At 46.0% G+C, this 14,937-nt stretch overlaps 4 protein-coding genes across 4 annotated transcripts; 2 read left to right on the top strand and 2 right to left on the bottom strand.

The window, feature by feature from the left end:
- Window positions 1-2,918: 2,918 nt before the first annotated feature.
- On the bottom strand, window positions 2,919-3,143 carry SERLADRAFT_380211 (uncharacterized protein; the record flags this gene model as incomplete). Its single annotated transcript, XM_007314627.1, has 1 exon — window positions 2,919-3,143. A coding segment is annotated over one exon (225 nt), but the record flags the coding sequence as incomplete, so codon positions are not given.
- A 1,939-nt stretch (window positions 3,144-5,082) lies between these two features.
- Window positions 5,083-6,746, bottom strand: SERLADRAFT_413373 (uncharacterized protein; the record flags this gene model as incomplete). Its single annotated transcript, XM_007314626.1, has 6 exons — window positions 5,083-5,279; window positions 5,336-5,741; window positions 5,791-5,908; window positions 5,961-6,001; window positions 6,068-6,468; window positions 6,525-6,746. The coding sequence occupies 4 exons, from the start codon at window positions 6,438-6,440 to the stop codon at window positions 5,413-5,415; spliced, it is 861 nt and encodes a 286-aa protein (XP_007314688.1).
- Window positions 6,747-7,896: 1,150 nt separating this feature from the next.
- Window positions 7,897-8,704, top strand: SERLADRAFT_346477 (uncharacterized protein; the record flags this gene model as incomplete). The annotated part of the gene is made up of 2 exons (XM_007314625.1): window positions 7,897-8,390; window positions 8,440-8,704. Coding segments are annotated over 2 exons (759 nt in total), but the record flags the coding sequence as incomplete, so codon positions are not given.
- Window positions 8,705-10,052: 1,348 nt separating this feature from the next.
- On the top strand, window positions 10,053-11,113 carry SERLADRAFT_434401 (uncharacterized protein; the record flags this gene model as incomplete). Its single annotated transcript, XM_007314624.1, has 3 exons — window positions 10,053-10,310; window positions 10,380-10,673; window positions 10,757-11,113. The coding sequence occupies 3 exons, from the start codon at window positions 10,053-10,055 to the stop codon at window positions 11,111-11,113; spliced, it is 909 nt and encodes a 302-aa protein (XP_007314686.1).
- Window positions 11,114-14,937: the final 3,824 nt, after the last annotated feature.

The following is a 14,937-nucleotide window of genomic DNA, read 5'->3' as shown; positions in this document are numbered from 1 at the left end:
GGTGATCTCTAATAAATGTAATGTAACATACCTCAGGCGCTGCCCCGAGAGGCTATAGAAAACGACTGAGGTATTCCTATACTAAACCCCCTACTACTTATAGTCGGAGGTGCTACTCGCTACAGTATAATGACTCCTAGGAGTACAATTGTGCTCCTAGGAGAACAATGGTTACTCCATGGGGTGGTGGCTATGCTCCATGGAGAACAATGGCTGCTTCAGCAGAGACCGGGTTTATCCGGTTTTGTCACTCCCACTCGAGTGCAACCGTAGTCCCATAGCTTTAGAGAATTTCCAGTGTTTTTCGTGAGTGAGGGGTTTAGTGAGAATGTTGGAAACCATATCTCCTGTAGGAACATATCTGATTACTGCCTCTCCCTTTGATACTAAGTCATCTCGGATAAAATGATATTTCCGTTGAATGTGTTTTGTGCAAGCACAGAACTGTGGATCTCGTGTAAAAATAATGGCTGCTTGATTGTCACAGTGCAATGTTGTAGGTCCATTTTGAGCATGTCCAATTTCTTCAAAAAATGTCCAAAGCCATGCAAGATGTTGTCTAGCATTGCTCAATCCAATGTATTCTGACTCCGTGGAGGATAAAGCTACCATGCTTTGTTTTTTGCTTGTCCAGGAGATTGCTCCTCGGATGGTGATAAAAACAAAGCCTGATGTTGATCGAGACGTGTCTGGGTCTCCAGACCAATCTGCATCTGAATATCCATAGAAATCCATGTCCATGGAAACATCTGTGCCATCATATCGTAGCTCCATGTTTTTGGTTGCTTTCAGATATCGGAGGACACATTTTGCAGCTTCCCAGTGATGGCTCCTTGGAGCTGAGCTATGTCTGCTTAGTATTCCAACAACATAGGCAATGTCTGGGCAGGTTCTGAGCATGGCATACATGAGGGAGCCTACAATTGAGAGGTATGATACTTGGCGCCCTTCAATATGCATCTCGTGTTGCACAATATCTTCCCCTGGAGCATTTGCAAGGAGTTTTGATCCATGGGCCATTGGTGTCCATACAGGTTTGCAGTTCTTCATTCCAGTACGCTCCAGGACTGTGTCAATGTATTGGCGTTGCAATAGGGATATTGTTTTGTTTGAACGATCACGTTGGATTTCTATTCCGAGGATGCATTTTGCTTCTCCAAGGTCCCGCATTTTGAATATAGATTCAAGTTTGGCTTTTGTGATATCCATGAATTTTTGGGATGAAGCTCCTAGGAGAAAATCATCTACATAGACAACAACAAAGCATATTTGTTTGTTGTCCCGGAATACATAGAGACATGTTTCTGCATTTAGTCTTGTGAAACCGAGCTCCTGGAGCTTGCGATCAAAAGTTTTGTTCCATATACAACCAGCTTGTTTTAACCCGTAGATGGATTTCTTCAATCTCTAGCAGTATCCAGGTTGGATAGGAACACCCCCTGGAGGAAGCATGTATAGTTCTTCTTCAAGTTCTCCATTGAGATAAGCTGTGGATATGTCCATTTGATCAAGTTCTAGGTTGTACTTTGCTGCCAGGGCTAGAATAATTTGGATCGACTCTAAGTTTGCAACCAGAGCAAAAACCTCCTGGTGATCAATCCCCTCCCTTTGAGTAAAACCCTGTGCAAAAATCTGGAGTTTGTATCTCTCAATGTTTCCGTTTTGATCAAACTTGATCCGGAACACAGGTTTTGATGTGATGGGTTTCACTCCCTTCGGAAATAGAACAGTGTCATATACTGCATTAGTATTGAGACTTAGGAGTTTCTCCTCCAAGGCAGACTTCCATAATTCTCCATCCGGACGTGATAAGGCTTCCTTTAGTGTCCTTGGAAGGTCTGTGTTAGATGGACCGGTACTTGCTATTCCAGCAAAGAATGTCTCCTCTGTATCAGATGTTTCTTCATGAACCTCAGGAGTGTTAGGTTTCTCCATGGAGTTGTCATGCTGCTCTTTTCGAGACTGTTCCTCATCTAGAGTCCTTTGATAATCTCAGTTTTTGTCTGCAGGACAGGTCTGGCGACTGCTTCTGCATACTCCTAGGACTTCAGCAGGCATGACTGCTCTTTTAGGAGCTTATGCAGGTACTCCAGGGAGTAAACACATTTGTGTGTGTGTTGCCCCACTCACTCCTGAAGGTGTTGAATCACTCCTCGGAGGTGTTGTATGCCTTCCAGAAGCTGATCCAATGGAAAGGCTGTCTAGCTGTATTCGGACTTTTTCCACATCAGCTGGCTGTATGTTGAGGGGCTGTCCTCCCACTGACTGTAACTCTACTTTGGCTTTCCGTTCTGAAGATGGCCAGTGTTCAGGTCTTGGTTGTAGAGACTGTTGTGGAGGGTGTCTTAGCTGATCAGGTGCTCCCACTGCTCTCGGAACATCTTCATGCTGATATGGTTCCATTTGCAATTCATTTGGATCTCGGATCCGAGGGTCAGGATCATCCTCCTCCAATGTATTTTGGTCTGGATAGTGAGCATTCTCTGGAATGAGTCCCTCCCACTGATCTGTGCTAGTGTCTGTGTTCCAGGGAGCAGTGTCGTCCTTTTGTACCTTTCCGGATTCATTGAATATGACATGCCGGCTGGAAAACACATTCCGTTTTTCAGTGTCTAGGAGTTTGTAGGCTTGCTTTCCGTGTGTGTAGCCAATCATTATGGCTTTGCGCCCCTTGAAGTAAAACTTCCCTTGCCTTTTGTCTTTCAGAATCAAGGCATATGCTTGGCATCCAAAAGGGCGAAACAAAGTTGGATCAACTCTCCTTTTAAACAGTATTTCATATGGGGTCTTTCCATGGAGTCCTGATGCTGGGCTGCGTGCTGTGATATATGCAGCTGTTTGCATGGCATCTACCCAAGATGACTTTGGGAGCTTGGCATCATGGAGCATAGTGGTTGCTAATGTAGCCAATGTCTGATTCATGCGTTCTGCAATGCCATTTTGTTCCGGAGTATCTGCAGCTGTAGTTTCTTGGATGACACCATCTTCTCGGAGTTGATTTTTGAATGCATTGCCAGTATATTCTCCTCCCCCATCGCTCCAGAGGAATTCTGTGTATAGTGGAGTGAAGTTTTCTTCTCCCAAATGAGTCCAGAAGAATGTTTGGACATCTTCTTTCCATTGCTTGTATCGTTCCAGTGCTTCACTTTTATGTTTTAGGAAATATATCCATGGAAATTTGGAGAAATCATCTACAATGATAATCCAGTACCGAAAACCCTCCCTGGAAGTTGGTTTGATTGGTCCTCCAACATCTCTGTGCACAATTTGTATGGGGTGCTTGGCTCGGTTTCCTCCAGTGGACTTGAAAGGTAATTTCTTCATCTTTCCTAAAGCACAAGGTTCACAAAACTCCGGGGTTCCGGTAAGGGTGTCTATGTCCTGGAGCTGTCTTTTTGTAACCATTTGTTGCAAGCGGTCCATTCCAATGTGTCCCATTCTCCTGTGCAATAAATTTACATCTACTGCTGCAAAAGCTGACTCTGGGTTGATTTCGGGTTTTGCTTGGATTGGATAAAGTCCTCGCTTGTGTAACGCAGTGAGGATAAGTTCCTCCTTTTTCCGAACTTCACAAGCATTTGACCCTGCTGGAAAAAGTGTTGATAACCCCGTTTTGGACAATTTGTGGACAGAGACGAGTGCTAACGTGAAGTTTGGCACAAGTAAGACATTTGACAGTGCAATATTGTAGTCCTTTTTGCCAACAGTTGCTTGTAGGATTACTGTTCCAATGCCAATGGCATTTACAGCGGATTCATCCCCAAAACTGATTGTCCTCGGAGGATGCAGAACATGGTATGTTCCTGGCTCAAACCAGGAGCGGTGAGGGACCATGTGGGATGTTGCTCCGGAGTCGATAATAATTGTTGTTTTGGTCTTATCGGGTTCCGACACAAGGTAAGCTTGAATGCGTTTAGCAAGTGGCTTGGAAATATGTACATGTTCCAATGCTATATGACTCTGTTCCTCCTCGGAGTCAGATCCAGATGATTGCTCCGCTGTATTTGCCTTTTCCTTCTCTTTTCTTTTATCCTTGTGTCTTTCCTTTCCCTTTTTCCTTTGACCTTTTCCAGCTGACTGAAGTGTTCGACACTCCGAGGTGTTGTGTGATTTGACTTTGTGGAAGTCACACCACTTCTCCTCGGATTTGAGTGCTGATTCAGAACCTCCAGGGGCTTTTCCTGACTGTCATGCAACTTCTGCAGTGATCCGGATCTCAACTGCATCAAAGGTAAGTTTATTTTCTTCAATTGTGTTGATTACCGATGACTGAAATATTTGCCATTCAGCAGTGCATGGGAGAGATTGGAGAAGAGCGAAGGCCATGAGTTTGGTATCAACTCCTAGTTTCATTTCGGAGAGGTGTGAATCAATTGTCCAGATTTTCGCAATGTGGTCCTGGATAGGTGATGTCCCATCCCAGGACAATTTTGTGAGTTGCTGGAATGAATAGAAGGCCGAGGCAATGTTGGACGTTTGATAGAGTGAGACAAGTTTATCAAATAACTCCTTGGAGCTGGTGAGGTCTCCAGTCCTCATTAGGAGGGCATCAGAGATGTGGTCCTAGATGATTCAATGTGCTTTCTCATCCTTAAGTATCCAGGTGATTTCAGGATCCTCCGAGGAGGTAGGTTTTCCTGGTGAGGGCTTAAGCTCCTCTCCGGTAACAACCCAGAGAACTTTTTCCCGACGTAGCTTTGAGATGATCCAGAGTTTCCATATCTGAAAATTGTTGGGTCCAGTGAGAACTGGACATGTGGATGTATCGTGTGCTGTGGTCATGGTTCCGAGGTTTCCGTTTCAAATAAGAGTTATTTCCTGCGTAGCTTTTGCGCACCAGGGCTCATAACCTAATAAAATTATGTGAAACTCAGCCGCTGCCCAAGAGGCTATAGAAACGACTGAGGTATTTCTATACTAAACCCCCTACTACTTATAGTCGGAGGTGCTACTCGCTACAGTATAATGACTCCTAGGAGTACAATTGTGCTCCTAGGAGAACAATGGTTACTCCATGGAGTGGTGGCTATGCTCCATGGAGAACAATGGCTGCTTTGGCAGAGACCGGGTTTATCCGGTTTTGTCATGACGTACCTTACAATTGAAATTAAGACACCTAAGATACATGTAAATTTCCTAACCATGGGCTAGCCGAGTGGGCTGGGTAAGGGCCTAAGGAAATAGGAGGAGCTGCGATACGTGCTTCATATTATTGTCACAGAGACCTTACTTACTGCAAGTCAGAATGCCTATTTGAATTTCAGACCGGGCGCCTAAACCTGTCGTGTGTCGTGCTAAGAAAATATAATCAATTTATAAGATAGAATATATTTACATATCTTCCATCTTCCAGTGTTCGAATGCTTTTTTTCCCTCGTGTCTAAGAGGTTTTAGGCAAGACGAAGTGTATATCTAGGGATTTAGATGTAAGACGTCCTTCACCTTCTTCCACTGATGACCCTCCCAAAGGGAATTGGAGCTCCCAGCAGGCTGCTTGCCTTCCCGACCCGTCAAAGGATCCCAGCCCGTACTGGCAGCACCCAAATCGACCTTCTTCTGAAGATATTCCCTCACTCTTGCAGCCGAGACTTCGTGGGGAATGAAATCCACATACTTGACGGGTGCTATGTGAGCGTAGAGCTTGGCAATGTCGGACAGGGTGCCCCTGTGGCCTTGGATCCGAAAGGTGGCATCATGGAGCTTGGAAGGTGGGAGAGTCGTCAGAATGTGTGCGACGAAACCTGTATAGGAGACATGAGAAGTAGAGAATTGGAATTGGAAACTACTCACCTGCGGCATCCTCCCTTGCGGTGAACGAGAAGGGAGTGCGTCCTTTTCCGGCAATCAAGAATTTACCCGTCTCTCGAACAGCAGCCAGCCAAGGGATGTACTCATAAAATACACCGGTCTGCGACGAAGCATTGAGTGAATGTTTCAGCTATGACTGTAAAATTACTCACATAAACTCGAGCTGATGGGAGCTCAATAGACCGTAGATATACTTTATCGTACGTATGACCGATGAATTTTAGTATACGAAATTCATGAGGAAGGACGAGATACTCACGAGCAAAATGCGATTTGAGTCCTAAAATCCCATCACTTCCTTCCGTTGGCATACCATATTCTGAAGGCATGAAGAGTTTAACGCCAGCAGCTTTAGCAGCATCTGCTAGAGGTCTCTGAGCCGATATGCCATCAAAAGGGACGGCAGAAACGACTACATCTACGTTGTATTTTTGCAATACCAAGGTAACGACCTGCACATCCGAATAATCGACTGGCACAACGTGAGCCCCCTCTGGCAATTCTCTTGAAGATCCTGTGCGTGTGAGGACGACGACTGCAGCCTTGCGGGCGAGCAGGGCGCGTACGATGGGGATGCCGATGGTGGGTCCTGCCCCTACGACAGCAAAGGAGTGGTAGTTTGCTGTGGACATCGTTGACGCTGTCGATAAGGATTTGACTCTGGATGCATAGGTATGAGTTAAATCTTTTCGCTACATAGCCTGGAATCTACGCGCCATCTCTTGTTCCACTAATAATCTTTACCGACTTGCTCGGATCCTCGTCGGCCCGAACACAGCGTTTCATGTCTAACAAAAACTCACTGCTTGTGGGGCTGGCGTCGATGGGCGATGATGGTATGTGCGTGGAATGACGACTAGAAGTCTTACACGCTGCAGACCCATCAATGAGGAGACTCGACAAGACGACAAGAGCACAACAACAGGCTCATTAATATCACGCGGTTCTCGTTCAAATCGCGCGATGATCGTCATACAATGAATTTGAAAGAATATTCAAATAAGATCGCATTGCGGATATTCCCTACGTGCGAGAACCTCGTAGGAAATGAGACTCATCGGCAATGTGATGGATGGTACAATGGAGACATCTGAATAGTAGTTGCCAAGTAGTAAGTACTACGGCTGGACACCGGATCAACCGGTAGTAGATATGCTCTTGGGCTCAACTACTGATGTACTGACAAATTATGACATTTGTTTATAGTATGAGAAAACATGCATTGGCCAGGGCTTGAACCTGGGACTCCAGCCTTCATGGTCTGGTGCTTTACCAACTAAGCTACCAAGGCATACTTGGAAAGCATACTGATTGGTTGCATGCCCAGAAGGTCCAGAATCACTGTACACGGGTGCGGATCCCATTGTGTTGTGATATGTACAGGTATCTAGAAATTTGTCAAAAATAGAATAGAGTATAATAAATATGATGGTGAAAGAATTTTATGGATAGCTCACCTGTGGCGACAATGGCAGACCTGACACTAAGGCTTCCACCTCCAAAAGTGCGAATTTCGAGGGAAAGATGAATAGATTTGGCCAGATCCTGTGTTGCGAATATGGTGGCTTTGTCTTAGAAAACGTCAATGGGGAATCCCCTACAATGCCACATACTTACCAAGCTGGTTGGGGCCTCGAGACGTCTGGAGAAATGAAAACAGTGATGGAGGCGTGATTAGACAACCAAAACAGGAAATCACGCACTGAGATAGTGAGTCAAAGCCCGCCAGCTCCGATACGGTACATCCCGCAAACATCAATCACTGACTCATGATGAAGTGTTTAGGACTTACTAAGTATTGACTGATCAACAGACTGCTTTCCCTTATCTCCAACTGATCCTCATATCCCATGCCTCCCATACAGACTAGAAGACATCACCGTCATGCTTCGACATCTCAACAGCCTCCCACCAGTGATGTTGTGGACCTCAAGGAACAAATACAAGCCGCATGCAAAGCTACCAGTACCGGTGTGGCGAAAAACCTCAAGGCAGCATGTCGTGACTTAGGGATCTTGAGACACTACTATATGGCACTCAGGAGGTATAATGGGAAAGCTTTGCCTAGTCATGAGGCTCCTATGCTCCATGGAGAACAATGGCTGCTTCGGCAGAGACTGGGTTTATCTGGTTTTGTCAGTCGCCCCCTACGTCTACAACTTGTGCGGCAAGTATCCGTCTGAAAAATGGATCCGACGCTTCCTCAAGAGGAATGAGGCCCAAATTGCAGCAAGATGGTCGTCAACACTCGATCCAATGCGGGCTCAAGCATTCAACTTTCCTGTGGTTCAGGATTTTTTCAGGCAGTTTGAGGCGGTGATTGAGGAGCACGATATACCTTGGGAGAATGTATACAACATGGACGAGAAAGGGATACAGCTCGGAGGTGGTCGAAAATCCAATGGCCGCCTTTTTTTCTTCTGTCGCTACGACCGCCAAAATTATCGGATTCACGGGGGTAACTTAGAATTAGTTACGGTCATAGAGTGTGTTTCTGCCATTGGTGGCAACATACTACCGGGTTTTATTTTTGCAGGCGCAATTATCGACGCAGAGTCTTACAAAGTTCACCCCCTAATATTGTAAGTTTTTTTCAAATTTTGGTTTGATTCTCATGTTAATTATTCAAAGTCTAACTACATCAGAAAATGGATGGACTGACGACTTTCTGTGCGCCAAATGGTTTCAAAAAACCTTTATTCCTCAGACTCGCGCTCTGAACAAGACAGGCAAACCTATCCTCCTTATCTACGACAGCCACGGTTCTCATTTGACCACGGATATGATTACACTTGCTGTAGAGAATAATATCCAGCTTCTTTGTCTCCCCCCACATACTACTCACCGCCTACAGTCTCTCGATGTTGGCGTTTTTGGCCCCCTGCAAAAGGCCTGGTACCAACAATGCAAAAAATATGTATCAAAATTTAACTCATCTATTCTTCAGCAGCATGTTGTCAAGGAATATTGGGAGGCACGTAAAAGTGCATCCACCACTAACACTGTTCTTCAGGCATGGTGCAAGAGTGGCCTCTGCCCATTCAACCCCAACATCTTCTCAGCCGTCGACTATGCACGAAGTGTCTCAACTTCAACCGTTAATTATGCCCCTGCGTCTTACCCGGACACATTTCCAAAGGGTTGGGTAGATGGCCCGTCATTTGATGACCCAGAATTTATCCCCGATGATGAAGAGCAATTGTGTGAGCCAACAATTGTTGGCCACATCGACTGTCACGAGCACGACTCAGACAGCAGCTCTGAGGGGATGGGGAACGTCAATGATGGGTCAGAAACCAGCTCAGGTGAACTGGATGACAACGGCGATGGCAGCAGCAACAACAACAACAACAGCAATAGCAACAACAGCAACAACAACAACAGCAACAGCAACAGCAATGGCACAGAGCCGTCTTCTAGGGGCGTAAGGGCCTGGCTTCAAGTAAGCCAGGATGCTCTACCCCTAGAAGACATGACAGAGCTGTCTATATCGCATTGCACCCGCTCATCCTGATCCCATTCCAGCAGGAACACAGCCCAGTCTCCCTCTCCTGCAAACTCCTGGTCTGCCACCCTTGCCGCCATGTTGATACCGCTGCAGCCAACATCACTGCTGATGCTGATGTCGAAGAAGTCACTTATAGAAAAGATTCATAAGCTGTCAGTGCAGCTTGGAGAGGCACGGTGGGAACGGGATACAATGCATGTAACTCTTGGTTGTTACATTAGGACTCGCTCTTTCTACTCTCTCGCACGTTTGTGCACAAAGTCCCACTGGGCACCCGGACTCCAGGGTGAAGGAGATTTGGTTATTGGTTGGGAATATCCCGCATAGCAGATAGGTGCGCTCTTCGCGACGGCCTTGTAGTGCTTTGGGAGAAGAACCAAAACCTTTGATATGCGGCCCCCAGCGTTAAGGGGAGTACCATAGCTCAGCAGTTGGTGTGGAACCTCTGTTGATTAGATTTTAGAATACAAAAACTTCTTCTTTGAATACCTCTGACCAGGCCGGGCACTTGCCTCCGCCAGTTGGACAAGGGTTGACAGCTTAAGAAGTGGACCACCCCCTGACAACCGTTCGGACCAGGGTTTATTATGAATACCTTTTATATAAATTTCAAATACTATAGTGTGGGTAGTCAGAGATTGAGATCCGATACTCAGCTGGGAAGAGGTTGATCCGCAGATAGCAAGCGGGGACCCCCAGTTATCTTTTTTTTACTTTACAAAGAGAACAAGTCGACATGTCGTTGCAACAAGATATGAACGGTCTGCTGCATGCCATGCATGCACAGATTGCAACATTAACTTCGCAACTCGCCGAGCTGCAGACAAACCCCCCTGCGGCAACCCCCTCGGTTGAGAAGAAATTCAATAAGAAAGTCGAAGTCGTTGCTGACCCTGGCGCCTTCGAAGGAGACAGAGCGTGGTTCACTGAGTGGTGGATCAAGCTCCAAATTTGGGTTAAGGCAAACTGGGACGCGTTTGCCGACGATTTTGAGGTAGCCACTGCAGTGCTATCTCGACTAAAAGGACCTGTGGTGGGTTGATACGCCCAAGTTAGACTGCAGGAATGCTACACCGCGGAAGTGTGGCCAACCTGGGACGATCTCAAGAAAGAGATCAAAAAATATTTTAAACCACAGGCCGAACGTGACTGGGCACGTCAGCAAATCCATTCTTTCAAACAAGGAAACATGAGGATGGATGATTACGTCACCAGGTTCCTGGCCCTTTCCATCCAAGGAGGGCTTGAAAATGAACATGCAGTGGAACTGCTAGAATACAATGTGAACCCTCGCATTGCAGAACAGATCTATCTGCAGGATACTAGAAACGAGAACTTGGCCCTGGCAGCTGAGGAAGTACGATGAATTGGTAGAGCCATGGAGCTTTACCAAATGCACCAAGGTGGTGGGTCCACCACCAAAAACAACGAATCCCAGAGGCGCCCTGGGTCATCAAACCATCAAAAATATTCTCACGGGTTCAAGCCATTCGGGCTGCAACCAGGGCAGGGAGGCCCATAGATATTGGTGCGGTCCAAGAGGGACAGATGCGCAGATTCAAGGGGAACTGCTACAATTGCGGCCAAGAGGGACACATGTCCCGAGACTGCAGAAAAGGAGCACAGGCCACTCAACAAAAAAATAATCAAGGGCGCCAGGCGTGCCAATTAGAGTCCAAGAAACCGGACGATCGGCTCCAGACTCTGGCTGGTTGTTCGTACAACAAAATCCGGGCCTTCTTTTACGATCAGCAAACTGCTGAAATGAAGGTCCAGGGAAAAGAGTTCGGAGCTTAGGTCACTTGGGTGCCTTCGCTCCTACGAACAATGAAGTAAACCACAACAAAGTGGCCCCTGCTCCAGGGTGTTGCACGAGCAATAAAGGAAAGACGGGGATGGCTCCCCAATTTGTAAATAGATTTTTTAAATTTGTTATCTGAAGTATGTACCTGTATGAAGCAATGTGACTGTAAAATAAATGATACTACCGCTGCACCAGTGTCTCCCTTGGAGCGTGGCCCCGGCGAGACAAACAATAGGGTGCTTAATTCTGGTAAAAATAAAATAGAAAAACATGTAACTTCTGATACCTTTTCTTCTTTGTTGGAGCCACCCTTTCCCAACATCCCAAGGCGTGTGTTGATGCGCACATATTTATTCCAAAAAAAGATCCGTCTAGACGTTAGTGTGGAAAACCTTGCCCGGGGCATAGTACACCCAACCAGTGCACTGCTTGATTCAGGCGCTAAAGGGATCTTCATAGACCAGGTCTGGGAGGAGCAAATTGGACTCCCCCTTGTAAAATTAGATGTATCTATTCCCATCTATAACGTTGACAGTACGCTTAACGCGGGTGGCTGCATCACGCACAAATGTTCTTTTGTGGTCGAATACCAAGGACACAGAGAACAAGTCACCGCCAAGGCTACCCAACTAGGGAAGATTAATTTAATCCTAGGCTGGACCTGGCTATTTAAACACAATCCTGAGATCGACTGGCAGACAGGGGTTGTCACATTGTCACGTTGCCCTCAGGAGTGTGTAAACTTGGGTAAACCAAATCATGTCCGTCACAATGAGCGTATTGAAAAGATAAACGCTGGTCATGTTTATGGGCTCAGATCTTTAGAAAAGATCGACGATGACGATGATGAGGTAACACCCGAGGAAGAGTTTAAGAGGCTGGTACCTCCCGAGTACCATGACTTCTGGAAAGTCTGTTCAAAACATAAATCAGAGCGCTTCCCAGAGGCTAAGCCTTGGGACCATGCTATAGATTTGAAGGACACCTTCAAACCAAGAAAAGGACACATTATACCACTCTCTGCTCCAGAAAGAGATGAGGTATCAAGTTTTATAGATGAACAGCTTAGGAAAGGTTACATCAGACCTTCCAAAAGCCCTATGACATCCCCGGTGTTCTTCATTCCTAAAAAGGATGGTAAAAAGTGTATGATTATGGACTATCATTACGTGAATGAGCACACGGTTCAAAACGCGTATCCACTGCCTTTGATCAGTCAGCTAGTAGACAAATTGGCTGGTGCCAAGATCTTGACAAAGATGGATCTCAGATGGGGGTACAATAATGTACGAAACAAAGAAACAGATGCTTGGAAGGCCGCGTTCACGTGCCACCAAGGATCCTTTGAGCCCCTCGTCATGTTCTTTGGGTTGACCAATTCACCGGCAACCTTCCAGAGCATGATGAACGAGATCTTTGCGGATATGGAGAACTGTGTCATTATTTACATTGACAATTTATTAATATTTACGAAGTCGGACGATGAGGCTGAGCATGACAGGATCGTGCAAGAAGTCCTTTGACGCTTACAGGAACGGGACCTATTCGTCAAACCCAAAAAATGTAATTTTAAAGTGAAGGAAGTAGACTTCCTCGGTATGATCATAGGCCAGAACGGAATCAGGATGGATCCTGAGAAAGTTCAAGCTATCTTGGATTGGCCAGAACCTACTCACGTCAAAGGAGTTAGGGCCTTCCTTGGCTTAGGCAATTTCTACCAAAGGTTTATCGAAAACTTCGCAAAAATCACGAGACCGTTGAACGATCTCACTAAAAAGGACATTGTTTGGCACTGGGGTGCCAAAGAACAAGAATCTTTTGCTAAGCTTAAACAGGCGTTTACAACGGCACCCATATTAGCATTTCCAGAACTAGACAAAGAGTTCCGGCTAGAAACCGACTCTTCTGATTTTGCTACTGGGGCTGTTCTGTCAATTAAATGCCCTGACAATCTTTGGAGGCCTTGTGCCTATTTATCACATAGTTTGTCACCTACAGAGCGCAACTATCAATTTTACGACAAGGAGATGCTAGCCATCATTAGAGCCTTAGAGCACTGGCGGCACTACTTAGAAGGTGCTAGACACCAATTTGAAATTTGGACCGATCATAAGAATCTGGAGTATTTTATGACGGCCCGAGACTTGAACCGAAGACAGGCCTGCTACGCAGTATACTTGTCAAGGTTTAATTATAAATTAATTCATAAGCCTGGAAGCTCTATGGGGAAAGCGGACACTTTATCCAGGAGAGAGGATCATGCCAACGGCATCGAAGATGACAACAAAGGAGTTACCTTGATAGACCAATCAAGGGTTGCCAATGTTAGAATCGGGCAGGATTCCGATCTTCTGGAAGTCTTCAGGAAAGGCATCTCCTCAGAAGAGAAGGTGCGCCTTGACGGCAATGAAAACTATTTATGGGAAGACAGGCTCTTCCATTTTAAAGACAAGATCTATGTGCCTGAGTCCGCAAGGATCAAGGCAATAGATAGACATCACGACACTCCAGTGGCTGGGCACCCTGGGTGGCAACGAACAATGGAGTTGATCTCCAGAAACTACATGTGGCCTGGCATGGTCAAAGACATACAGGAATATGTAAAATCCTGTCTGAGATGTGCCATGGCAAAGAATTCTCATCAACCGCCGGCCGGTAAACTTATGCCAAATCCGATACCAGCTGGTCCCAGGCAGGATATATCGGTTGATTTCACGACGGATCTGCCCGAGTCAAAGGGGTATGATTCAGTAATGGTGGTAGTGGATCACTTCTCCAAAGAAGTAGTATTCATACCTACCAATAAAACCATTACTGCCGCGGGTACGGCAGATTTATTTAAAGATTTTGTATGGTCTATCCATGGGTTACCAGAAACGGTTATCTCTGATAGAGGACCTCAATTCGCTAGCGAATTTACGAAAGAATTATGCCGGATGCTGGGCATCAAACCTAAGTTATCAATGGTGTTCCATCCGCAGACCAATGGACAAACGGAGAGACTCAACCAGGAGTTGAAGCAATACCTCCGGATATTTATTAATGACAGGCAGACGGATTGGGCCAAGTGGCTAAAGATAGCCCAGTTCTCATATAATATCAAACAGTTGTCGGCTACAGGAAAGAAAGGCACCATTTGAGGTTACTAGATTGTACCTCCCCAGAATGGGTGTAGAACCTGGTAAAAGCAAGAACGAGGCTGCTGAGAACATGGCAAAAGACATGAAGTCTGTCTTAAACGAAATGCGCAAGGCGCTATTCAAAACTGCAGAGCAGATGAAAGACAGGGCAGAGCGTAGACGCTCTAAAGCCCCTGACTACAAGGTCGGCGACCTGGTCTGGTTAGATACCGACCACTTAAAATTAAAAGATCAGCAGTCTAGAAAACTGACCGAAAAGTGGATTGGCCCTTACCAGATTAAGGAAGTCAAACTGAATGTGGTGGAGCTGGAACTCCCAAAACGAATGAGGGTAGTACCCACGGTCAATATAAGCCGTGTGAAACCCTACAAAGGGCCGCTGCCAGGACAGCGTGTAGATCGGCCCGGACTGGTTGTAGTCACCCAGGAAGGTGAAGAAGAATTTGAAGTCGAACGGGTGGTGGATGCACACTTGAAGTGTGGCAAATTAGAGTTCCTAGTCCTATGGAAGGGCTATGGAGATGAGGACAGAACGTGGGAACCAGAAGCCCATCTGGACAATTCCCGCGATGCTGTTCGCAAGTTTTATTCTAAGAATCCCTCAGCTCCTAGGAAGCTTAGAGGCATAGATTCAAAACTTTTTAATTCTCTTTTTCAACCTATGCCCGAAAATTAAA

This window comes from Serpula lacrymans (genome assembly GCF_000218685.1).
Source record: "Serpula lacrymans var. lacrymans S7.9 unplaced genomic scaffold SERLAscaffold_3, whole genome shotgun sequence".
NCBI classification, from domain to species: Eukaryota; Fungi; Basidiomycota; class Agaricomycetes; order Boletales; family Serpulaceae; genus Serpula; species Serpula lacrymans.
This window is presented reverse-complemented; position numbering and strand designations above follow the sequence as displayed.